The sequence below is a fragment of the Simochromis diagramma genome, unplaced genomic scaffold, assembly GCF_900408965.1.
Source record: "Simochromis diagramma unplaced genomic scaffold, fSimDia1.1 OVJJ01000293.1, whole genome shotgun sequence".
NCBI classification, from domain to species: domain Eukaryota; kingdom Metazoa; phylum Chordata; class Actinopteri; order Cichliformes; family Cichlidae; genus Simochromis; species Simochromis diagramma.
The window spans coordinates 20,333,692-20,359,215 of NW_024386801.1; the positions used below are offsets into that span (position 1 = coordinate 20,333,692).

Here is a 25,524-nt window from a genome sequence, read left to right on the forward strand (position 1 = left end):
GGTGTCAAAATAGCAGCCAGCTCACCAAAATTAAATTTAAAAGTTCTTCAAGTTGTTTGGATTATATTGTGTTGTTTCAAACACTATAAATCTGACTGTTTAGTGCTTTTATCCAGAGATAAAACACAGTCAGATATGGGCAGCGATCTACAGTGAATTTTGTCCTCATCAATGAGATAAAGGTAAGAAAATAGTTTGGTTTATTCATTGAAACATGTATATTTGTGTTTAATAACACATATGTAGCACATGACTTTTAGCACTAATAATGTGAATCCTTTCTGGAATATATTTCTTTATCTAGAGCCCAGACTGCATGCTATATACAGTCTGTGAATAACTGTAGTGATTCTTGAGCACTGTGGTTCTCTCTGTAGGATCTTTACTGTAACACAGAACACACTTTGAGAGGATTGTTATGGTGAATTACTGCTATATAAATAAAACTGCACTGTACTCATTAATTGTACTTTGGTCAGCGATGATGGCAAAGTGTGCTCATCCTTTTAGCGAAAAGGTGTAAAAAGGTGGAGAAGGAAATGCTCAAAACAAAACAGTTATCTGCTTTATCAAGTTGCTCTTTCACATTAACAGTCTCGGGAGAATGTTTAGCAGGACTGGAGTCTGCCCGTGCTGCTGTTAGTGGTCCTCCATGTGAATGGATGATAAAAACCTTCTGACTGACTAGCAGGTGTATAAGCCCTCTACTGGCTCTTATCTAGAGGGGCTCATTACCACTAATAATGTTCACTGAATGACATACAAAACATCTTTTATCAATCGCACTGCTTTAGTTCATTGAGGTTTGCAGGTATTTGGATATACACAGCTCTCTTAAGCTTTCAATGTCACATTTCATCAGGTTTAAGTCTGGACTGTGACTTTTCTTTTTCAGCCATTGTTAAACAGACTGGTTACTATATGACACTTTTCTGCTCTACTTTAGCCCTGAAAGCGCTTTATACAACATGTCACCCATTCAAACTAGCACTTTTTTCTACACCTAAGTGCTTTCTATCTAACATTCATGCACATTTGTACTCAATCAATCATTTCATTTGATTGTTGGTTTTTTTTCTCTATATGTATTATTATAGGGTCTACCTTACAATATAAAGTGCCTTGAGGTGACTGTTGCTGTAATTTGGTGCTATATAAATAAAATTGAATTGAATTGAATTCAGTAAATGCATCAGAGGAATTTAGGGTTCAGTGTTTTGCCCAAGAATACTTTGGCATGCAGACTGGAGCAGCCAGAGTTTGAAGCACCAACCTTTCAACAAGTAGATGATCTGCTCTCCTGAGCTGCATCCTCGTCCTGCATGACCCAGTCTGGGCAAAACAAACAGCCTCACATGTGATTTTAGAATACTTCGGCATGCAGAGGCATTCATGGTTGACTGCATGGTGCCCAGACTCTGTGGCTGCAAAACAATCACTCTGACAACACTGTGCTTGACAGTCAGTGTGAGCTGTTTGTGCTGATATGCTGTGTTTGGTTCTGTGCATTATGGCCAAATGTTGGTCTCATCTGTTTGTTTACATTGGTAACTTTGCAGATCTACGCCATGTTGCCATGTTCTTTTCAGAGAGAAGAGGCTTTCTGGGAAGGATTCCAAACAAGCCATACTTGTTCAGTCTTTTTCCAATTTTGCTCTCACGAACTTTAACATTTTACATGCTAACTGAGACCTATAGAGTGAGATGTAGTTCTTGGGTTTTTTGCACTTTTTCTGAACATTGCACAGTCTGATCTTGGCATGAGTTTGCTGAGACGTCCACTCCTGAGAAGATTATGGTGTTGCTTTTACACATGCCTGAATGCTCCAGACCTGCAAACTACTAGCTTTTGTTTTAACAGAGGTTGTCACACTTGATGATTAGTTAATCAAGTGCAGAGCATTAAAGGTGTACTTAGCTTTTCACATGACTTTACATTATAATTTCTAGACAACCATGTTGACGCACAGAATTAAGTTTTATTGTCAGGCACAGTCAAATAAATTCATGCTTACAATTTTTTAACTTATCAGGTCCTAATATTTCCAAGTAATTGAAGAAATAGGAATATTAATGAACAGATGTCTGGTATAAGGTTGAAAAATAGTGGTTCTGTAATCTTTCTCTTCTAAAAGTGCAGGGGGACACTGATGTGAGAGTGATTTGGATTGCACATGATGGTAGGAGGTCAGGGCGGCAGAAGGTGATTTTTTTTTAAAAAAGCAAGAGGAGGTAGTGAATGTGATGAGGAAAGGATGAAAGGGACAATACATTAGACTGGAAGCTACCTGGAGACAGATATAAGTGAATATAATGTAAGCCTCAAGAGGAAGACATCACAAAGTAAAAGGTGAAAAAACACTTACACCTGAACCGAAGCATGAGGAGAAATGTCCCAGAAGATTGCTGCTGAAAATGAGGTTTAGGATGTGCACAGGATGAATAAAAATGAAGGAAAAGCATTGAACTTAGTTCTTGTGAGCTGAAAACTCATTTGGTGTTTGGCTCCATCAGTAATCATGCCATCTGTTTATTTCTGGCAACCTCAACACCTGAAGGGGACTCACGCAGAGGAGAAGCTGCAGCGCAGACGACACCTGTAACACTCTCCGACCAGAGCAGGGACATTCTTCATGGATTACTGTGCTTCATACATGGTTGCACTTTGTTTATTTACAGTCAGCCCCGCGCCTCTGCAGCGTAATGATATTCCTTCTGTTTACTATGCATAATATTTATTTGCATATCTGTTCATCCTGAAAGAAGAATTATGTCCCATAAGTTTCCCAGATGGTGAAGCATCTTCAGGCAAAATTGTGAATCTTTCTGGGACACACACACACACACACACACACACACACACACACACACACACACACACACACACACACACACACACAAAGATTTACTATAAATAGTTCCAAAATGGTATTATGTTAAAATATAAATATTTAATCATTTAAGCTCTAGAGCCAGGTTTCTCAAAGTGTGGCCCGTGGTACCGCATACAAAAAACATACTATGGCACATTTCACACTTTATGTATAATTCTGATGTTGCTCTTCAGGACAAAACTGTGGTTTACTCTTGCTTTGTAGATTTTGACATATCGCTGCATGAAACAGAGGGTGTAAATTATGACATTATAATTTAGGTGCTTCACTTTCTGCGCTGCCTGTTAGAGTTATAAGATTTTTAAAAGTTACTCTTTATTTTACTTGTAATTACACTATAGTGTATAGACTATTATTATATATATATAACAGTCTATACACCTTTAATGCACAATTTTGGTCATATTTTATGATATATGTACCTCTTAGGTCAAAAGGTAATCTGTATATTTTCCGTCGTTATTTTTATAATTTACCACAAGGTGGCAGCAAAGTACTCCAAAGAGCATATTTGTCAACTCTCACAGATTCGTTTAAAACTCACCAAAAATGACCTAATGACAAAAACGAGAGCTTGTAGTTAATATTATAGTATTTAATTAAATTTCTTGTCCATCTAATTTTTTTTGCCAGTTTATTTTGCATTTGTTAGAGTAACCTCACACAGGTGGTAGATTCTTTTTACTCAATTCAGGGATGATGATCGTCTGAAATATTTTTTAACAGTATTACACAGCTTGACTTCTCTTTTTTAGGCATGTACTTACACTGAACAGCAGGTGGAACCTTATTTTTTGTAAATCATTAACAGATTGTCAGACAGCTCTATCGCAGGAACTTAGAAGTCCTCACTCGACACATCACACATAGTTTAATGAGCTTTGAAAACACTTCCCTATAGTTTTTGAAAACTGTGTTTAATATTAGATGTAGGTAACAGCTATTCTATGCTCTTGCTCACTTCTGTTAGACAATACTAACAAAAAGGTAGCTGATGAGTCTTTGTGCCATAAAAATGTTTTTGTTTATTTTACACTTGTGTATTTTGCCCCCCACTGTGGATTTAAAAAGTAAGCAGCAAATTTATCTTTTGAACCACAGACTCTGTGGAAAAACCCTTGGGGTTCACTAATTGAAAAAAACGAGATATAATACCAGCCAAGTTTGAATATTTTTATACACAGATTTTCTGAAAATGAACAGAAGTATAAAAGCTCCATACTGTACACATCAGTCAATTTAATACATCACAATGAAAACATACAGCAGATCTCTGGCCAACCCAAGAAAAATGTGGATTGATTTGAATTCAGCAAACAGTAGAAGTCCCAAATGAAGTCACAGCATCTGCATCCAAAATCACCACGAGCAGAGAATCATTTAAAAAGCTTTATTTCTATATTTGAGCGACAGGCTGCGCGGTCCATAAACTGACACTTCTTATGATGAGCCATTCTTTCTGGCTGGCAGTGATGACAATTCGTACGCACTCAATATCAAAGCCTATCTTGTGGTCCACATTGTTAACCTCAATGTTTCCAACTTTAAACTCCCCCAGTGTGATGTAGGATGTGCACTGCCTGCCCTGTTTGGTGTCCACAGACTTCTGGCCCACTTCCAGAGCTCCGTGGTGAAGAATGTCATTTTGTCTGTCCTCTGTGCCGGTCAGGATTTTAATTCTGGTGATTTTTGTTGGTTTGTTAAAGATTATGATGAAGAAGTCTCCAGTGCACGGAGGTTTCCCCCAAAAATACTCATCAACAATACTGCTGTAAGCCTTGGTGGCGTCATAGTTTTCAAAGACATTGATGTTTGTGTAAAGGCTGGCGGGGGGGTTGTCGGGAATGTCTATGGAGTCTTCCTCAAAGTCATCGTCCTTCAGCTTGTTCTCGGCACCCTTATAAGAGGAGTAGTAGCCCATGTGCTGGAACAGTGAAGGCTTGAAGCGGATCACGTCCTTCTGTGCCAGCAGGCCTCTGAAGTGGATGAGGAGCCAGTCGCAGGGCATTTCCTGGTAGAACATGAGCAGGAAATGAGCCAGGCGCGGCAGGTCTCTGGAGTGATACAGCTTCCCAATGTAGCCCAGCTTGGAGAATTCCAACATCACCCAGTAGGAACCTTCTCTGGAGGTGATCACCTTCTTCAGTGCCGTCAGGAAGTTCCTGGAGCAGCGCACATCGTCCTCTAACATCATGTAGAAGTCGGAGAGGTTTGTGCAGAAGTTGAGCAGGAAAGCGTAGTCCACGTTCTGCTTGGAGCGGAAACGGACCCTGTCCTCTGGGTCGTTGTAGTTCCTTTTCAATCCGTCCAGAGACGGATAGTACTCCTCTGGAGCTTGGATTACTAAGAGACGTCCAGCTATGATGTGGTGTGCAAACTTCCTGGTGATTTCCTGCACCAGGTTCTCACACCAGACCAGGTCGAAGTCCGCCAGATGGACGACAACCACAATCTCTTTCAGTTCCTCGTAACTGGACTGATCAAATATGGATTTGATCGTTTCCAGGAGGTAGTTTCCCTTTTTCCTCTTGACCGACGACAAGCCAATGGTGAGGTACTCTGTTCCAACAGTGAAAAACAGTTAGTTCAGTCAGTAAATATTTTCCTGTTCGAAGTAAAAATGAATTCAAACTGGTATCTGGTAGAAATGCCTACTTTTACGTGGTAAAGGAAACCCCGCAAGGTAGCGGTACGTCACGTTAATGGTCCCAGAGAAATTGGACAAGTCTCTGAACGTGTGCACGTATCTTTCAGAGTTCGGAGGATGGATCAGCGTCTCTCCTAGCTGTCTTTTTTCAGCCTCCTAAATCACACACAAACATGCAAACACAAAGAGTAACACCTGTAGGAACACTTCAGGCATAAGAGTCAAAATTTCAAAAAACAAAACAAACAACAACACGAGTAAAGTTACCAGCACATATCCATCATCCATATAATGGTTGAAAAAGAGCAGAAAGGCGATGAGAAAGCCGAGGAAAGGGAAGATGGATCGTTTCCTGAAGCACCTCATCTTGTCCATGGACTTCCACATTACCCTCATGATCACGTCTCTCACTGCTGAACATGACAGATAAAACAGAAATGTAGACATCAAAAAGCAAATAAAACTTTATGAGAGCTTGGCAAAGCAATTTCGGTTTTATTTCAATCCCTGTGAACACTGGGATTACAACATCGTTATGAAGGATTAGCGGAAGACTTACGGTAATAGAATAACAAGGACTCGTAATCTGTTTTAATCAGGAGCTGTAATTTAATTTGTGCATTGTGAAGACTACAGAGCAAGGTATGCTGACCTCATGTTTAACTGGAAAAGAAGTCCTGAAAGTGCTGATAGGAGTTGCCAATAAACCATTTTGTAAATTTACAACATTTCTATTTATTTTGTTAACAGAGCTGCTTTATGTAATTTATCTTTCCAAAAAAGCCCAATACTCACAGGTTTCAGATTCTTATGTGACAATTTTTCCACCTCAGAGATTCTCTTTTTAAAAATAATTTAATTAAAAGAATAAAACATGACATATAAAGAAGGAAAACACATAAAGGAAGAAAATCACAGGCAGGGCAGAGTTGTTAAAGAAAACAAAAGAGAGGTAATCGTGACTGCTTGTAGTGAGTGAGGTTGCTCAATTTGCTGGAAAGAAAAAAAATAATAGGAAAATTTTTCAGTTCAAACTAAACTCTGTGTTTGCACTGAATAAACTTCAAAGAGCTTTTCAGAAACTTGTAACATTTTAAAGGATTTACAATTGATTAAATCATTCACAAATGACATCTGTTGTATTAAATAAGGAAAAATGTCTTTATGGCTTCTGGTGGTTGGCGTGCAAACTATAAATATAACAGTAAGATGTTATCACCTTCTCTGGCTGTTATGGCTGATGTGTTATCACCTTTTCATGCATCTACCAGTAACATTAGTATTCATTTGAGATGTTGTTGCCTGGCACTTGACATGTTTATGGCCAATATTTACACTCTTGTTGCCAACGCCACTAATTCCAGAGAAAAACCTAACCAAGGTAAGTCTCTGTGTGCTTTTGCTTTTGCTTCTTTTTTGCATTAAAAGGTGTAAGCCATAGAAATACAGACACTAAAAAGCTTTGTGGAGCAGAGGGAACTGTGAAGTCAGATGGTAACCCTCTCTGTTGTCAAGCTAGTAACATTTGATCCATTCGTACTGTCTGTGACCTGGGGATGTCCTTTAACTCCCACATTAAGCAAATCTCTGCCTATTTTTATCCACATCACATTGTCAACACTGCAGACAGTCTGTGTCAGAGTGACACTGAACAGTAAATGCCTTCTTTTCTATTAGACTGGACTGCAGTAATTCCATATAGTACTGTGCAATTTCTTGACCCGCCCCAGATTTCTTCCTATTGTGCCTCCACACAGGCTTGCTCCTCCCCCTTTTTGTGAGTGTGGACGCTTCCTCTCTTTGCTCTTTAAATGCTTTGCTTCTTTTATTGATTTTATTGATTTTTATGCTGATTTTTCCCCCTTTTTTCCATATGAGCTTACCTGCGATAGCTTCTGGACACTTATAAATCATTAGGACTAAAGTGTTCTTAACAGAAACAGCAACATTTTTATAGTTACCGTATCTTCAGCGCTCCGTGTGTCTGTGGCCTAGACACAGCTGAAGCCTGATTACAGCGTCTGGGCACCGAACAGCCTCAATAGCCTGGAAAGGTGCTGTGGCGGGGGCGTGGTCTGCGGTGCCGTGCGGACGCACCTGCACGGCATCCGCAATCACGCCCGCCGTGTTAAAACACGGGGACTCAGGGGTTGGTGTGTGTGTGTGGTGTGACGAGAATAAAATAAAGTTGGCTCTGAACGTTGCTCCGTGGTCCCGCCGTGCCTTATTCACGCCACATTGGTGCCGAAACCCAGGAGGCGGCACGGTGGGTCAGTATCGGAGCCAGGGAACTGAGGAGCTGGCCCAGAGGGTGGCCGAAATGGCGGCCGCCCAGCGGGAGCAGGCGGCGGAGGTGAGTCGCCAGCAGGAAGAGCTGCAGGACCGGTCCAAGCGCCACCTGGAAAGGATTGGGGAGCTGGTGGCGCTGCTCTGGGCCTGGGCGCCACCCCCACAAGTGTGTCCCGAGGACAGTGAAGCGGTGGAGGAGCCGTGTGGTCCCGCCGTGCCTTATTCACGCCACATCACACACACACACCAACCCCTGAGTCCCCGTGTTTTAACACGGCGGGCGTGATTGCGGATGCCGTGCAGGTGCATCCGCACGGCACCGCAGACCACGCCCCCGCCACAGGTGCTAACTGCTAGGCTAACTAGCAACAACATGCCTTCCCTCTCCACAGATGACTACCACAGCCTCCTGCAGAAGATTGCAGTACTGGAGACAAAAATTCATCGCTTAGAAGTAAACGTGGAGGTAAATGGACTGTGTGGAAATGAAACAACCTTGCCTTTGATTCAAAACAATGGCAATGAGCAAGCTAGTACACAGCTAGGAGCACAGATAACATGACCAAGAAAGTAGACTGTGCATTATAATAAATCCTCAAGCGATAATCCCCCCTTGGACTGTCTTGGTGCAAAACCAAGACATAAATCATGTCTCCTGGAAGGGGGAGGACGTATCACGGGCAGAGCACAGCGAGCTGAAATCTCTGAAACCGACTGGCCTTCACTTCCTACGAGACAGAGAAGCTCTTCTACCCCTGTATACGGGAGGAAACAGAACAACCGTGAATAGGAAGGTTAACAACAAACCTCCAAAACAACTGAATGTGAAGTAAGGTCTGAAAATCTGTTGAAAAGTAAAAGGCCACAGGGAAAGCTAAAGGCTAGGCCTGAAACTCTGATTGTGGCTGACTCTGCCGTAAAGGATGTACAAAGGATGTGCGGTAAGAACACTAAAGTCCTCTGCTTTCCTAAGAATATGGTCAACAACCTGAAGGAGGGAATTCTTCAAATTGCAGATGAATATCCAACTGTGACAAACATTGTTCTGCATACAGGGTCAAACGATGCGTCCAAACAACAGACGGAGGAACAAACAGTACTCCAAGAACAGACAAAGCCCAGCAGAAACCTTGAGGAGGAGCCTCATCTGCCCCCACCCGGGATGAGCTTCAGAAAGGAGAGACATCAGAGGCAAGAAGAGGGGTCCCTATTTGCTTCCAACTCTCTCAACAACACCAACGACCAGGACCAGGGACCACGACCTTCGCCAGTCCCCCAAACCCCTGACAGGCCATCACCCTCCTCCCCCTCCCTTTCTCCCTCCTCGCCACACCTGAAATTCACTGAGGAGATGATGGAGTGGGTCAATGCTGGGCTCAGATCTACCCCCGGCCCAATCCCTTTTTGTCCCCCATAAACCCCCCACCAGAGCAGCCAAAGGTTTGCCATTGAGCCCCGCCCTCAACAGAGCAATCGAAGTTACATTGCCCAGCCTTGCCCCTCTTAGTTCCTCCTTACCTCCTTACTGTGTGGAGGGTCCGGGCTGTGAGGATTATGGCAGTGGTGACTTTTCCCAGGAGAAGCTGGGACCCTGTCTACTAGGCTAGACAGGGTTTTAAAAGTTCTGTACTTTTAGGTGACAGAAGGAGACATGTGGCCTGGTCAAAACACAGGGAGTGGCACTCTAAAAGATCTTTAAATGTAGTAAACATACCTTGTGTGCCACAGACTGCTCCCAAACACGGGGCAAATAATACCTCTAAAACACTTAAGTTGGCTTTATTAAATGTTAGATCTTTAGCTGGGAAAACATTTTTAATGAATGATTTAATCACTGAGCACAGCCTTGATTTTATGTTTTTAACTGAAACTTGGTTGGACCAAAGTAACAGTGGAGCTGTTCTCATCGAGACGACCAGGCACGTGCAGAGGGGGGGGGGCTAGAGGGGCTTGAGCACCCGCCCCTTTCCTGATGGGTGCCCAAAGTGCCCCTTTGTTGAGGCAACTTTTTAAAAAAAAATTATTATTTTTTTTTTATGTGTGTGTGCGTGCGGAGTCCTGTCTGTGCCCCTCAACAATAATATTTAACTATTAATCACAGTTTTGCTAAATAAAAGGATCTGGCTTGCATCAGTCACATGATCACATTTAACCAATGATCGCCCTTGACGGCAGAGCACGCTGGTTACGAGCCGGGAACGAGCTCACAAAGAGCACGCGCATTTTTAGCGGTCCGGAGCTGTAGGAGAAACACAAGTTAACTCAGAGACACAGACTGATGCGACAAAACCAGTAAGTAGGTGTACAGCGTACACTGTAGTGTGTAGCACACAGGAGTATTAGCTTATTACGTACACGTTGGTAAGCTGTCTTGTTGCAACGAACGAACTGAAACAAACGAGCGTGCTGTGTGTGCAACAGCGCGACAAACATTACCTGTCCTTTTATTAACTGCACAAGTAGTGCTGGTCATAGCTGCTGGCTACCTGTGTAAGGCTGTCATGGGTCTGTAGCTCTGTCACCGTTTTAGGGAACATATTTAGTTTTAAAGTATTTAGAAACATATTTAGTTTTAAAGTAAGTTTCCGGGCTTTTCCTGCCTTTCTGGAGGGATTATATTTCACTAAAAACGATCTAATATGCATGTCCACATAATAATTATTATAATTATAATATATTAAAAAACACAAGCTGTATTTTAAAGAACATACATTAAGAAGCAGATTATATTAGATTTATATTTTAAATAAGACAAAATTTGGATTTTACAGCAGTAAAATTATTGTATCTCTACAGTTTAAAAATGTAATAAGCTTTGCCCCTGCACAGAGTGGATAGTGAAACAAATGGAATCATCATAAATACATTATTTCATATTTATTACTTCCCCCTCCTCTTTGCTTTATTATTGTAGCTCTAGTAATAAATAATAATGTAAGGATTCTGGATTAGCACCATGATGCCCATAGTATATACAGTATTCTGAAGAAGGTCTAAAATGTCACTGTGTGTGCGTGCATGTGTGTGTTTTGTTTAGATGGATTTAAAAAAAAAAATATTACTCATGATATAACATCGTCCAGACATGCCTGGTAAGGACATGAGGAGGAAACAGTAGGAGCTGTGTGAGACTACTAAAGGCAGTGCTATAACATTTTTCTGTCATCATTTTATTATAGATTAAGTGCAAGAGTTGTTAGGTGTGGATAATTAGATTATAGTTTATTGCAATAGCAAGTTGTGCCTTGTTCTCACATAGCAAGTGGAGAGTGATATATGAAATGATGGGATGGAAAGAAGAAGAGAAGCAAAGAGTGATTCACAGGCAGAGCCTAAATTATTTCTCACAGTTTTTTTGTTGCCTTATGGTTCCAAGCGCTGTCACCAATCTTTGCATTTTGTTATTATCTCATGACACTTGTTTAATCAGCTACCATCTCTCCTATGGACTTTTTAATGTCTACAGTCTCAGATCAACACAGCCCTGCCCTTCCCATATTAGATTCTTGATGAATGTGTGTTGTTGTTATTCAGCCTGGTTCAATGTGCCCCTTTTTAACTTTGAGCAACCGCCCCTTTAAACCTCTCTGCACAGCCCTGGAGACGACCCCTCCTAACTACAGTTTTATTAGTGAGGCCAGGGTGAGCAGGAGAGGAGGGGGGGGTCGCTGTCTTATTTAATGAATCATTTCAATGTAATCAGTTATCTCCTGGAAGTTTTCAGTCTTTTGAATATGTGGCTTTACAGCTGAAGGCCCCATCCAAAGTTGTGTTTCTTAATGTTTACAGGCCTCCCAAATACTGCACAGACTTTTTTTAATGATCTCAGTGAACTGCTGTCTGTGATCTGTGTTGATTTCGACTGTGTAATTATTGTTGGGGATTTTAACATCCATGTGGACAACCCTCAGGACAAAGGGACTAAAGACCTGAGTAACACTCTGGGCAACTTTGGGCTGACTCAGCATGTAACAGAGGCCACACATAATAGAGGACACACTCTTGACCTACTGATCTCCAAGGGCCTGAGCATTTCAAACATTACTGTGTCTGATGTCGGCCTGTCTGATCATTACTGTGTTTTCTTTGAAAGTAAAATTTCAGCCCACACAAATATATCAACAGCAGTGATCACAAAACCATGTATAACTGAATACAGTAGTGAGATATTTAACCAGGTCTTCCCCTTAACACCTGGCCTGTCCAGAGGTTCAGTCAATGAGCTCGTCAATAGCATCAATGCTAACATGTTAAATGTAATGGACACTATTGCTCCCATTAAGGTGAAGGTTATCTCTGGAAGGAAAAAGTCTCCCTGGAGAAAAATGAAAAAAAGAGAGTGTAGGAAAGCTGAGATGGAGAAAAACAAACCTCCAGGTTCATTATGACATCTATAAAGAGAAACTTCACAATTATAATTTACAACTGAGGAGTGCAAGGAGGTCCAACTTCTCTGACATCATCACCAAAAACAGTCATAATGCTCGGGTCTTATTTGCTACAGTTGACAGGCTAACAAACCCTCCTGTGTCAGTGGCAGCTGAACTTCACTCGACCATGGCCTGCAATGACTTCGCCAAATTCTTCACAGACAAAATTCAAAAGATTAGACAAGCAATTGGTACATCAACAGCAGATTCAGGATATATACTGTGTCCACTGAAAAACTGTTTAAACACCATGAAACAGTTTCACCCTATTAACAGCAAAGACCTGGAGGACATCTTAGGTCAACTGAACTCCTCCTCTTGCTGTTTAGATGTCCTGCCAACAAGTTTTTTCAAAAAGGTCTCAAAGACTTTAGAGTCAGACCTGTTATAGATCGTCAACTGTTCTTTAATGTCAGGTGTGTTTCCAGAACCACTAAAAACTGCTGTAATTAAACCTATACTGAAAAAGGACAATCTTGACAAGACACAAATGAACAACTACAGGCTGATCTCAAATCTCCCATTTTTAAGTAAGATCATTGAAAAAGCAGTTTCTCAACAGCTCAGTTACTTCTTAAAACAGAATAACTACTATGATGCCTTCCAGTCAGGTTTTAGACAGAACCACAGCACTGAAACCGCTCTGACCAAAGTGTTTAATGACATATGTCTGAACACAGACAGTGGAAAAATGTCAGTCTTAGTTTTACTGGATCTCAGTGCAGCATTTGATACAGTTGACCACAACATATTACTCAAACGACTGGAGAACTGGACAGGTCTTTCAGGAACTGTACTAAACTGGTTCAAAACATACTTAGAAAACAGGAAATACTTTGTCTCAATAGGTAACTTCACATCTGAGCAGACAAGTATCACATGTGGAGTTCCCCAAGGTTCCATCTTGGGACCCCTTCTGTTTAACATTTACATGCTCCCACTGGCACAGATTATAAAGAACAACAAAATAAACTACCACAGCTATGCAGATGACACACAAATATATATCACAATGTCACCAGGAGACCAAGGCCCTGTACAGGCTCTTGGTAAATGCATTGAGGAAATTAATGACTGGTTGTGCCACAATTTTCTCCAGCTAAACAAAAACAAAACTGAGGTAATAGTCTTTGGCGTCAAAGAAAAACGATTACAGGTCACCAGAGAACTTCAATCTATACATCTAAAAACCACCAACCAGGCGAGAAATTTGGGTGTAGTGATGGATGCAGACCTAAACTTAGAAAAACACATTAAGACAATAACAAAGTCATCTTACTATCACCTCAAGAATATTTCAAGGATAAAAGATCTGATGTCTCAACAGGACCTGGAAAAACTAGTCCATGCATTCATCTTTAGTAGGCTTGATTACTGTAACAGCATCTTTACAGGTCTACCTAAAAAATCAGTCAGACAACTACAGCTCATTCAGAACTCTGCTGCTCGAGTCCTCACTAAGACCAAAAAAGTGGACCACATCAGTCCAGCTCTGAGGTCTTTACACTGGCTGCCTGTCCGTCAGAGGATAGAATTTAAAGTTCTGATGCTGGTCTATAAAGCTCTGAATGGTTTAGGACCAAAATACATCAGTGACCTCCTGACCCAGTATGAACCTTCCAGATCCCTCAGGTCATCTGGATCCGGTCTTTTATCAGTTCCCAGAGTCAGAAGCAGACACGGAGGAGCTGCATTCAGCTTTTATGCTCCTTATATCTGGAACAAACTCCCAGAAAGCCTCAGATCAGCTGAAACACTCAGTTTATTTAAATCCAGGTTGAAGACTCACCTATTCTCAGCTGCATTTGAATAAAGCACCAAATCCACACTTTTAAGCTTAAATTTCAAAACTTACATTTAACTACTGATTTTATCTATTGTTCTGATTTTATCTGTTTTGATTTTATATACTGTTTTGTTTGTTTGTTAATTAGTTTGTTTGTTTGCTTGTTTTAATCAATTTTAAATCATGCTTTTTATTTGTTTTTGTTTCTAATGTCTCTGTAAAGCACTTTGAATCACCTTGTTGTTGAATTGTGCTATACAAATAAACTTGCCTTGCCTTGCCTTGTATCAATAGGTAACTTCACATCTGAGCAGACAAGTATCACATGTGGAGTTCCCCAAGGTTCCATCTTGGGACCCCCTCTGTTTAACATTTACATGCTCCCACTGGCACAGATTATAAAGAACAACAAAATAAACTATCACAGCTATGCAGATGACACACAAATATATATCACAATGTCACCAGGAGACCGAGGCCCTGTACAGGCTCTTGGTAAATGCATTGAGGAAATTAATGACTGGTTGTGCCACAATTTTCTCCAGCTAAACAAAAACAAAACTGAAGTAATAGTCTTTGGTGCCAAAGAAAAACGATTACAGGTCACCAGAGAACTTCAATCTATACACCTAAAAACCACCAACCAGGCGAGAAATTTGGGTGTAGTGATGGATGCAGACCTAAACTTAGAAAAACACATTAAGACAATAACAAAATCAGCTTACTATCACCTTAAGAACATATCAAGGATAAAAGATCTGATGTCTCAACAGGACCTGGAAAAACTAGTCCATGCATTCATCTTTAGTAGGCTTGATTACTGTAAGACTTTGGCTCTCGGAGGAGGCGGACGCACTTTTTCTCCTCTCCCTTATCTTCCCTGCTTATGTCCTTGTCTAGTATTTTTTTGTATTTTCCCTGGAATATTCTCTCACAGTCTGTTCTCTAAAACCTAAAAGAGGAATTATGGATTGGATCAACTGGTCCCTAAATGCAATTGACACCCCTTTCTCAACGAGAAGTTTGGGTTTGGGTGAGCCTGAGTGCTGAAGATATCTACCTATTCGGAACCATGGTAACAGGGTTCTGGCTGATCGGAGCTGGCTTGGCCCTGACTTATCGAAGAATTAAGAAAGCGGAACCAGCTGTTCAAACCCCCACAAGGCTGCCCGCTGGGATTGGAATGATGGGAGAGGCGTGAGTTTCTCAAAATGGGCTCATTGAGTCAGCACGGATAAGATCTTGGAGAGGCTACGGCTGCTGTGAATACTCAGAATGAGATCTCTGACTGCAGACTGGATACATCTCGGAAGGGCTAGCTCGGAATAACATCTCTGGGCGCAAAATTGGATGACATCTCGGGGAGGCACACTGCCGTGAGTTCTCAGAAATTGGCTCCTTGAGCACAAGAAATGACAACATCACAGAACGCAAGTATGGCGAAGCTCGCGGCTCTCCAACGGGAGAGTGAGAGACCAGTGTTGGACTGTAGAACTGCTTTGAAATTCATATGAGCTGTTCGCACTAAAGTAAAAAATACCATCACTTCATGCGGATACCCTCTCGGTGCCAGCTGCAAGGCCGGAGCTGAACAGAACACCCTGATAACGACTGTGTTTAGTCTGTTCCTTCCCATTCCATGCAAGGCCACCAGGGTTGGCTGGAAGACTGTTTACTTAGCCTGGCAGGGCGAAGGACACTGTCTCACCTGAACTATGGACACGCACACACATACATATACTGATACTGATATGCACTCACCGACGCATCACCCTCCCTACCCCGGATCCAACGCCACGTCCAACGCTTACCTCCCCTCTGATGTGGACATTGGGTCAGTTGGAGGCGCAGTCGAAAGATTGCAGCGGTCCCAGATCAGATGTACACACTGGAACTCTTTCCCATGTTGCTTGTCTGTGTTTGTTGTGCTATGGTGTGTTGATATCTGTGCATTCCTGTATTATCCTTTTGTGTTACACATTTCAATGTTTTTTTCCTCGCTACCTAGCCTGACCTGTCTCCCCAATGTGATGTTTGTGTATTGTATGTACGGTCGGCAAGGTCTGTCATCTCGGTTGTGGGCAAAAGACCTGCAACTGACAAATAAAGGCTATCTCATCATCTCATCTCATCAACAGCATCTTTACAGGTCTACCTAAAAAATCAGTCAGACAACTACAGCTCATTCAGAACTCTGCTGCTCGAGTCCTCACTAAGACCAAAAAAGTGGACCACATTAGTCCAGCTCTGAGGTCTTTACACTGGCTGCCTGTCCGTCAGAGGATATACTTTAAAGTTCTGATGCTGGTCTATAAAGCTGTGAATGGTTTAGGACCAAAATACATCAGTGACCTCCTGATCCAGTATGAACCTTCCAGATCCCTCAGGTCATCTGGATCCTGTTTTTTTATCAGTTCCCAGAGTCAGAAGCAGACACGGAGGAGCTGCATTCAGCTTTTATGCTCCATATATCTGGAACAAACTCCCAGAAAGCCTCAGATCAGCTGAAACACTCAGTTTATTTAAATCCAGGTTGAAGACTCACCTATTCTCAGCTGCATTTGAATAAAGCACCAAATCCACACTTTTAAGCTTAAATTTCAAAACTTATATTTTAACTACTGATTTTATCTACTGTTTTTTTAATCAATTTTAAATCTTGCTTTTTATTGTTTTTGTTTTTTAATGTCTCTGTAAAGCACTTTGAATCACCTTGTTGTTGAATTGTGCTATATAAATAAACTTGCCTTACCTTGTTATTTGTGGTCTTGAGCAACAGCTCTCCAGGATTTCAAAGTTTTTCTTGACTGCTTTTTCATTTTCAGTCCAGTCCTTGCACCTGCTAATTTTCAGAGGACTGTTTTTTGCTTGTTAAGCCATTTAACACTGACCTATGAATTATTCAGTCATAAAAAAATAAACCAATTCAAGGGATGAACTAATGTTGTGTCTACACGTGAAAGACAGCCCAGCAAAGGACCAATTTATAGATTGTGTCTTTAGAACTTTGTTACTACAAATCACAAAGATACAAAGCATCAAACATCTTCTGCAGGACCATCAACACCACAAGTACAGTATGCCAGAGCCAGATAGTGACACTATCATTAACATCTACAACAGCAGTGATCTGCAAAGCTGTCCTCAGGCTGTGTATGTCCTTAGGATGTTTGAGCCACCACGCTATGATATACTGTGGGCTCATCCTCCACTCACTCCTTTTCACTAAGTTCTGTCTAGTCTCCTGTAGCCTGCGTTTTGTCCTTTTTCTCCTCATTTGTGGTTTCTCTATGCTCTCCCTACTGTTCTCATTCCCATCACACCCAAACTGTCATGGCAGAAGGACGCCCGTCCTTGAGCCGGGTTCAGCCGTCGGTTTCTTCCTGTTAAAAGGGAGTTTGTTTTTTCCTTTGCACTGTCACAGAGAGTTTGCTCATAGGAAAGCTGATCACTGCGGTCCTTTCTATAATATTGTGGGATCTTTACTTTATAATATGAAACACATGTTCTATAGTTATATAGTTCTACAGTTGCTATACAAGAAACTGAATTTTAAAAAAATTGAATTAGTGCAGCCTTAAAGGTGCGTTTCACTCCGAATTCAAAAATACATGTTTTTCCTGTGGCCCATGTTACTTTTGATCCAGCTTCATTGTTTTGTTGAAATACTCTACAGCCATGTATCACTCTCAGAAATCCTGACCCAGTTACTTGGAAAAATCCAGAAACTCAGTGAACAGATTTAACCTCCTAGGACCTGACGTCCACATATGTGGACATCACATTTTGGGTTATTTAGACCAAAATACTGAATTTTGCTCTACAAGGGCCTGACATCCACTTACAAGGACATTATACTGCCACTGTTCTATCAAAATATTATATTAATATCCTCATATGTCGCTCTCATTTTTCTTAGAAACAAAAATTAGGTAAAAAAAAAAAATCTGGCAATTCTTTGTTTTTACATTCATCAGGTCCTAATCAGCCCAAATATCAAAGAGAAATTAAAAATGCATGCCATGGAAGAGTTCGGGTCTTAGGAGGTTAAACCAGTGTTAAGGGTCGACTTGGGTCAGAGTGATGTAAATGGCATTACCGGATTGGAATGCGAGGCTCTAGCAGCATTTGATCCTATGTTATTGTCTGTGACCTGGGCTGTCCTTTAACACCCACAGACTGGAATGGAAGGCTCTGTGTAGGAAAAAAGTCTAATAGGAATGACAGTGTCTATGTGCATGTCTGCAACTGAGTGCATAGGAGCCATTTCTAACTAGAACCAGTTCACTGCTACCATCCCATGACACTTTCACCCACACAGAGAGCCAGCTGTTCCTATTGTTCCACAGAAAAAGGAGACATCTCTACAGCCGACATCACCAAAACTGGATAACTTCCACGAAACAATATAGATGCATAAATAGCACTAAAGACCAGACCAAAAACATTTATTTCCAATTGTTTCAAAGTGGTCCCTGTATCAGGACGAGGTTATTTAATAAAAACACTACCACTATGACTTCATGAGAGCTGGAACTGAGAATTTTTAAAGCTGGTTGAGTAGCATCAGTACTACACTGATTCCCTGTTACAAGGCTGCTGCGTGCTCTGGTTTAGATTCATCATCATCTGACTCCGTGGTTCAGGCTAGCTCAGAGACTTTTTGTGTTCCAATAGTTTCTCCAACAAACAGGGTTCAATGCTCATTTTGGCCACACAGTTTTTGAGCCGTTTTTACATCAAACTAGGCCTTAAGGGCTTAATCAAAAAATAATAATTGCTGGTTTTTGCAGCCCTGGAGTATCAATCACAAAGCTGGAAGGATATCCATCTTTAATTAGATTCTGATGAGCTGCTCAACATGACAGATGTGGCCAATGGCAACGGCACAAATAGGCTATAGAAGGCTGATTTTGAAGGTTTATCATTGGATTATGCAAAACGGCTGCTATTAATGGATAATTTCTGTCATTAATCTACCTGCTTGCGCAGGGGTCTGTCGGTCATCTGTTTAGCTTGCGTGCAGAAGGAACACACGCCCGGTGATGTTTCAGAAGTCATTAAACATCAGTGACATCTCTCGAAAGAAAACAAACGCTCCCAGGCCTGTTTGGGGTGATATATGCTCAGTGTCTTCTAACGAAAAAGAATCACCCCGACTACACAGCATGTCCTATTTGGAACCTCATCTAAAAAAACAAAAACTAAGCATCCCAGGACACGTTCTCTAATTTTGATGTTTCGTAACGTGAAAACGCAGCATTCAGTGTGAGAAACCACAAGCTCCCCGGTTACAGGGACAATTTTGGCAAAGGCCTGCTGCTGGGCCCAATAACTGAATAAACAACTTATTATTCATTGTGTTATTCATTGCTTGAGTTCCATTTTAGAGGTGGGGGAGAAAAAAAACAAAAGATCTGCCATCTGCAAGAGAAATAAGCCATTTTATGTTTCTGTCATGAAAAAGCTCCAAACGGCGGCACCTGAGAGATGCAGTGATGAAAATAAGTGGAAAGACAACGACGGCTGTAAGTCAATATTATGAACGTCTTCCCTAAACCACCTACACACCAACTCACACATGAACCGTCGTTTTAGATAGAAGCCTGCGAACATCAGATATTGAGACAATGAAAGAATGTCCAACAAGGCCAAATAAGAGCCACATGCCTGCGCTGCAAGAGAAAATACTAAGAAATTAGATTTTTGTTTGCTTTCTCTCAGTGAATCTAAACAACAAACAGGCCCCTTATAGGTCACGTACATTTATATGGAAATGAAGGTGCGTCTGTGAATAAATAAGCACCATTTGTTAGTGTGTTTGCTTTAGTTTAAAATGTTTCTCTGCCAAGTTGTTATTTTTTTCTCCCCCTCAGCAAATTATCAGTGTGTCTGCCCTGTGAGCTCATTTCTAGGACTGAAGTCATTTTAGATTAGAGCCGGCGAAATAATAACAGGTAGAGGGGAATATCAATGAGTTCCAACGTTAAGAATTGTTATGCGTCCTAGGAGAGTTTATCTTAAGTGCTGCGCATTAACAAGAGTCTCTCCAAAAACGGAAATGAGGGGGAGATTTGTCCTGCTCAGTAATATTTTTGTTTTACAAACACAACAGGGAAAAAAAAGGAGCAAGAACAGCAGTAATTTCCTTTTTCCCGACGTGTTTTCTTAAACCGATGGAAAGAAAGGGAAATTGCTGCAATGCGTAAAGGTATTAGAAGCCAGGTCGTCCTGGCTAAGGTTTTTGGAGGAAAAATAAATTTTTTGAGAAAAGTAAATAAATGCTGCTTCAAATACAGCGTGGAGACATTTTACGTAGTCCTGATCGTTCTGAGAAGTCAGAGAATTGCAGCAAACTTTATTAAATTAGAGTGACTGTTCTTGAACTGCATATTCAAGCTGCCAGAAATCAATGCCATTTTTATAGCCCAGCTGACAGGGTTTCAGTTTTTCCTCCTTTTGTATCTCCTTTCCAAATGGGATGTATGTATCTGTCTATGTATATATTGTCTATACTGTCTATATTGTCGCTTTCTTTTTAACCCCAGTCATTAGAAAAAGGAGGGAAAGATTTATTTATTGATATGGAAAAGTGAAAAAGAACACAGCTTGCCTTTGCAGCTCCTAAGTGTTGCAATTTCAAGCTTGCTTGATCTTCTTCAGGGAGCTTCAAGAAGTAGTTTCTTTACACTACTGATATCTCAGTTTCCGTTAATATTTAAAGGGATAGAGTTTCAGGAAAACAAGGTCAAACACTGAGGCAGTTTAGGTCAGCATATGCCACCTTTTACACCCCATAATTGTATTGTATTGTATTGTATTGTATCTTTATTTGTTTCAGACATATAAAACAAAAAACAATATATACACACTACATATATTTTCATTTACAGATACGAATATATATGTAGATATACACACACACACATATGTGTTCAGATAAACAAAAAATATATATTGAAATAAAACAAAATCGTCTGACATAATGTAACAATGTTTGGTCTGAAAACTATAATGGATACTGCAGATATGTCAAGACGCAGGATACACTAGTTTGATTAGGTAGGTTCCTCTGATAGTGAGGGTTCTGTGAGACAATGTTAATGAGCTACACTATATGGACAAAAGTACTGGGCCATCTACAGGAGTTGCTCGGCCCTATAAACTCATGCCACTGAGCTCTGGTGGAGAGTTTTTGAGCTGATGTTTATGCCAGGAGAAGATCTGGAACTATGCAGCTACTGAGTCAGCAGATTGTTGGTTACTTTACACACTATGCACCACTGTAACTTTATATGGTCTTCCACTTTATAGCTGAAGTGGCTGTGGTTCCACAGTGCTTCCACCGATCACTTACAGTCGATCGTGGAATATTTAGAAGAGAAGGAATTTCACAAACTGTCTTGTTCCAGCAGTGGCATCCTATTACAGTACCAAGCTAGTGTAGTGGTCCCTGTTGCCAGACCTGAACGCGATGTTCCTCTCTTTTAGCAGCTGCTTGACCTCCCGGGTCATCCAGGGCTTTTGGTTGGGATAAGCACGGATACATTTGACTGCTGTAACAGTGTCTATGCAGTGTTTTATATAGCAGAGAACACTGTCTGTGAACAATTCCAAGTCCTGATGTTCAAAGATACCCCAGTTAGTCCTGTCAAAACAGTCCTGCAGCCGCTGAGAGGCACCCTCTGGCCATATGGTAATATTCTTTGTGATGGTAGGAGCAGTTTTCTTGAGGGGGGCATATACAGGGATTAGAAACAGTGACAAGTGGTCAGACTGACCCAGATGTGGCAAAGGTCTGGCCCTGTAGCCCATTTTGATGTTGGAATAAACTTTGTCCAGAATCTTGTCACCCCTAGTGGCACACTTGACGTGCTGGTGGAATTTGGGGATTGCTGTTTTTAAGTCTGCGTGATTGAAGTCCCCTGCTACGATATGTACAGCGTCAGGGTAAATGCTCTGTTTATTATTGATGTTTGTGTGCAGGAGTGTGATTGCCGAGTTAGCATTAGCATCTGGTGGTATGTAAACAGCTGTTATTACGACAACGGTGAACTCCCTAGGTAGGTAGATGGGCCTGCATTTGACAGTCAGATATTCAATGTCCGGTGAACAGTGACGTTCTGTTATACCAGCTGTTGTTCACATACATACAGAGCCCCCCTCCTTTGCGCTTACTGTCCACTGTTCGGTCATGTCGCTGTGTGGTGTAGCCTGCTAGCTCAATAGCTTCTATTTCTTTTCCATATTGATCCTCTTGGCAGATGCACAGGTTATCACAACACATTATTTAAATATGGAAAGTATGTACAGTTGGTGGGCCCTCTTTGAGCTTCTGCAACAACAGCTCTGTAGTTTCCAAACATATGAAACCTTTTGGCAGCAATGTTCCCTCTAATTTTTCATGTGTCTGAGCGAACACACAAACTCTCTGAGCGATCCCTTGGACCTCTGTGAGCAACAGCAGACGTGTGCACTGTGGTCACGCCAGCATCGAATCCATCCAAGTTACATGGTTTATTAAAATAATCAAATTACAGCATTTACATTTATGTTAGACTACTTTTAATTAACTGCTTTACCCCATTTTACAATGAAAATTCATTTTCATTGTAAAATGAAAAATCTTGTTCATGACCTGTACAGTATGTTAACACTATTGGAAGTAAAAATAACTTGAACTCCAATTTTGAAAACACAACTTTCTTTTTTTTTTTTTTATAAGGCTCTGACTTGTATTATGAGTATGAGTCTGTGGTCTGGGAGAGAGTCTGTAACTCTCTGTCTGCAAAATACAGTAAATAATGACCAATGTTGGGCAATTAATTATATAGTTACTTCTTCAAAAAAACAGTAACTGAGTTTTGCAAATAACAACGTTTTTTGCAGCTGTTTACCTAAAAATGCAGCTAAGGCGTTTTTTAAAAATAAACATTTCAAACCATTTACAGAACAATCAGCTGTTCTGCATCAAATTTGATGCCACACAAATTATTTGTGCCACTCCAAAAAATAATTAATGCCCACTATGAGATAAAGGAGAACAACAGCCTGACAGCAGGAGATGTATCACTCCTGTAACACCTGTAACATTCAGCAGTCGCATCATTGTTCTGACGCACGCAAGAAACTATTGACTACACTACACACTAACTACACAAGACAACACACTAACTTTAGACTCCAAACACGCTAAATGTCGCAAATCTTTCACATCTCAAAACACCGCCATCACTCCTAAAACTTCCCCCTTTCCTAAACAACTAAATGCCATGTTGCCATATCACTTTTTGATTGGTCGACATGGTACATTTTTCGACCAATAGGAAAGAGTGGAGGTTTTGTTTTTGCTCACAGGCGGAGAGTGCATTTGAGCATTTTCCTTATAAAACGCCGTTTTTACTGTTTCTTCCTGCAGTAAATATAAACAACGATAGTATTCAGGAAGAAAACAAACATTGCATTTTTTTTTTATCATAACTCTGCTTTTACGTGGCCTGTCAACACAATTTAAAAACTGGTATAAAGTTCACACAATTGTTCCGTCTGTCGTGCTCATATCTCCAATGGTTGTCCACGTTGTCATTAACGTGGCTTCACTCCACATCAGCCACGCTGCTTTGCTAGCTAAAACACTGGTGTCGGCACATAAAGACGCTGTCATAGCCTGTCAACGACGTTGATTAGCTGCGTATATTCGAATGTGAATCGCATCATTGGCTGGACTATGGGATAAGGTGGCATCGTTCTAATCCCTTTTTTTTGTGTGCGCAACGCAGATTTTCTGTGTGCAGAGACCGTGCCAGCAGTGCGCAATTGCGCACCCGCGCAGCTTACAAGGAACATTGTCAGTATTTTAGCTTCAGACCAAAATATGGAGCAAATATGAATCTGACATAAATATTAGAGCTTTTTTATTCAATGTATTCTCTGTTTCAAACTCCAATGTGCCTAGTTCTTCATTCCAACTCTAGCTAAAATGAAGATTTAGAGCTTCTTTAAAAAAAAAAAAAAAAAAGAAAAAGTCTGATTTGGGGAATAATTTGGAAAATTGAAGGCCTGAAGCCTGTATGAAAGTTATAGGAGCCAAGCTTGTGAAGCTTTAATAAGTGAGTGTGTTGTGAAAAGTGCTGTGAAAGTGTGATCAGAGAAAATAAATGAGAAATGCTTTGAATTCAACAACTCCCATCTAGGTACCCTTCAGCAAGGCACTTAATCCCCATTAGTGTCAGTAGCAGCACTAGGAGACTGTGATTGTACTGGGAGGCTCCCAAGTGGGAACGCGTGTAACTGTGTGAAATGCTGAAACAGAAACCGCTTGCTCAGCAAAACTCTCGCCTGTATACATTTAGACAGGAAAAGATGGATGAGATACTTGTTGCAGCAGAGAAATTGCTGAGAGACTCCACAGGGATGTATTCTTATACATGACAGCTGGCTCATTATTGACTCGATGAACACGGATGATTTAAAATAATTAATGACACTAGCAGAGACTGTACCACATCTGCTGTGTAAAGACATTCATCACAGATAGCTCTCAGCCACATTACCCCTCCCTACAGCTCCATGCAAACTGGGCTTTTGGAGGACGACAAGGAATGGGGAACAAGACACGGTGGTAAGTTAGAAAATTAAAATGTATGTACTAAAACATAACTCAATTAAGAGTGGGTGTTTTTCCGCAGGTCAGTAGTGAACTACATGCACAAACAATCGCAGGAAGAAAAAGAACCGCACTGGGCAAAGTCAGGAAGCCAGGAAGAGCCTGAGGGACGGTTTGGAGGAAGAAAGTGGCTTTTACAGCTAACCGTGCCCAGGTGTAGCTCATGAAGCTAATTACCCATCAATTAGCTTCTGCCACACAAAAGCAAGGCACAACTAAAACAGGGCAGAGACAGCTAGCGCCTGGATGATTGGCACGCTTCAGCCTGAAAAAGCAGAAATGAAAGAAAGGTACCGTATAACACAGTGAAGGGGCACCATTATCTTTAACAGGTTTCAGAACAAAAGTTAAAGTCAAAACACATGTCCTCTGTTTTATTGCCAAGCTTTTTTTTTCTTTCCTGCTCTCTATTTTCATTGTGTGTTTTAAAGCAGGAGCTTCACTTAGAGGCAAATGCTGTAAACGGCTCTCAGGGAAAAGAAAACAGCAACATGCTACTGTCAGCAGACTCGAGACATACTCGTTTTTCCTCCTGATTCAGTCGTTGCTGATTCTCTACATGTGAAACTCCAAAACCGATTGTTCATATTGTTTATATCAATTTAGATGATGGCTGGAATTGATATAATTTATTTGCAGATTTTTTACCCCCCTGTTATTTAATTCAAGTGTTGTCATTTAAAAATGTCTTTAATAACTGTTTTAAGTCTGTTTTCTTCACGCTGTCTTCATTATATTCGACCATTTAGTCAGTGCAAAACTCATGTGACACGAGAGATAAATATGAACACGTGAATCCGATAAAAGCCATT

General features: G+C 41.0%; 1 protein-coding gene across 3 annotated transcripts in view; it reads right to left on the bottom strand.

Annotated features, from left to right (window-relative positions):
• Positions 1 to 4,118: 4,118 nt before the first annotated feature.
• Positions 4,119 to 25,524, bottom strand: part of LOC120730225 (alpha-1,3-mannosyl-glycoprotein 4-beta-N-acetylglucosaminyltransferase C-like) — an 80,643-nt gene continuing 59,237 nt past the window's right edge. Inside the window, exons 1-4 of one of the 3 annotated variants that reach the window (XM_040026468.1) lie at positions 7,503 to 7,550; positions 5,809 to 5,954; positions 5,550 to 5,697; positions 4,119 to 5,453 (exon numbers count right to left, since the gene is read on the bottom strand). In XM_040026468.1, the coding sequence (XP_039882402.1) occupies positions 4,291 to 5,453; positions 5,550 to 5,697; positions 5,809 to 5,937 (1,440 nt within the window). In that variant the 5' untranslated portion in view covers positions 5,938 to 5,954; positions 7,503 to 7,550 and the 3' untranslated portion in view covers positions 4,119 to 4,290. Of the gene's footprint in view, positions 5,454 to 5,549; positions 5,698 to 5,808; positions 5,955 to 7,502; positions 7,551 to 25,524 lie in introns of those variants that run through there. The other 2 variants (XM_040026467.1, XM_040026466.1) reach the window with 2 other exon arrangements.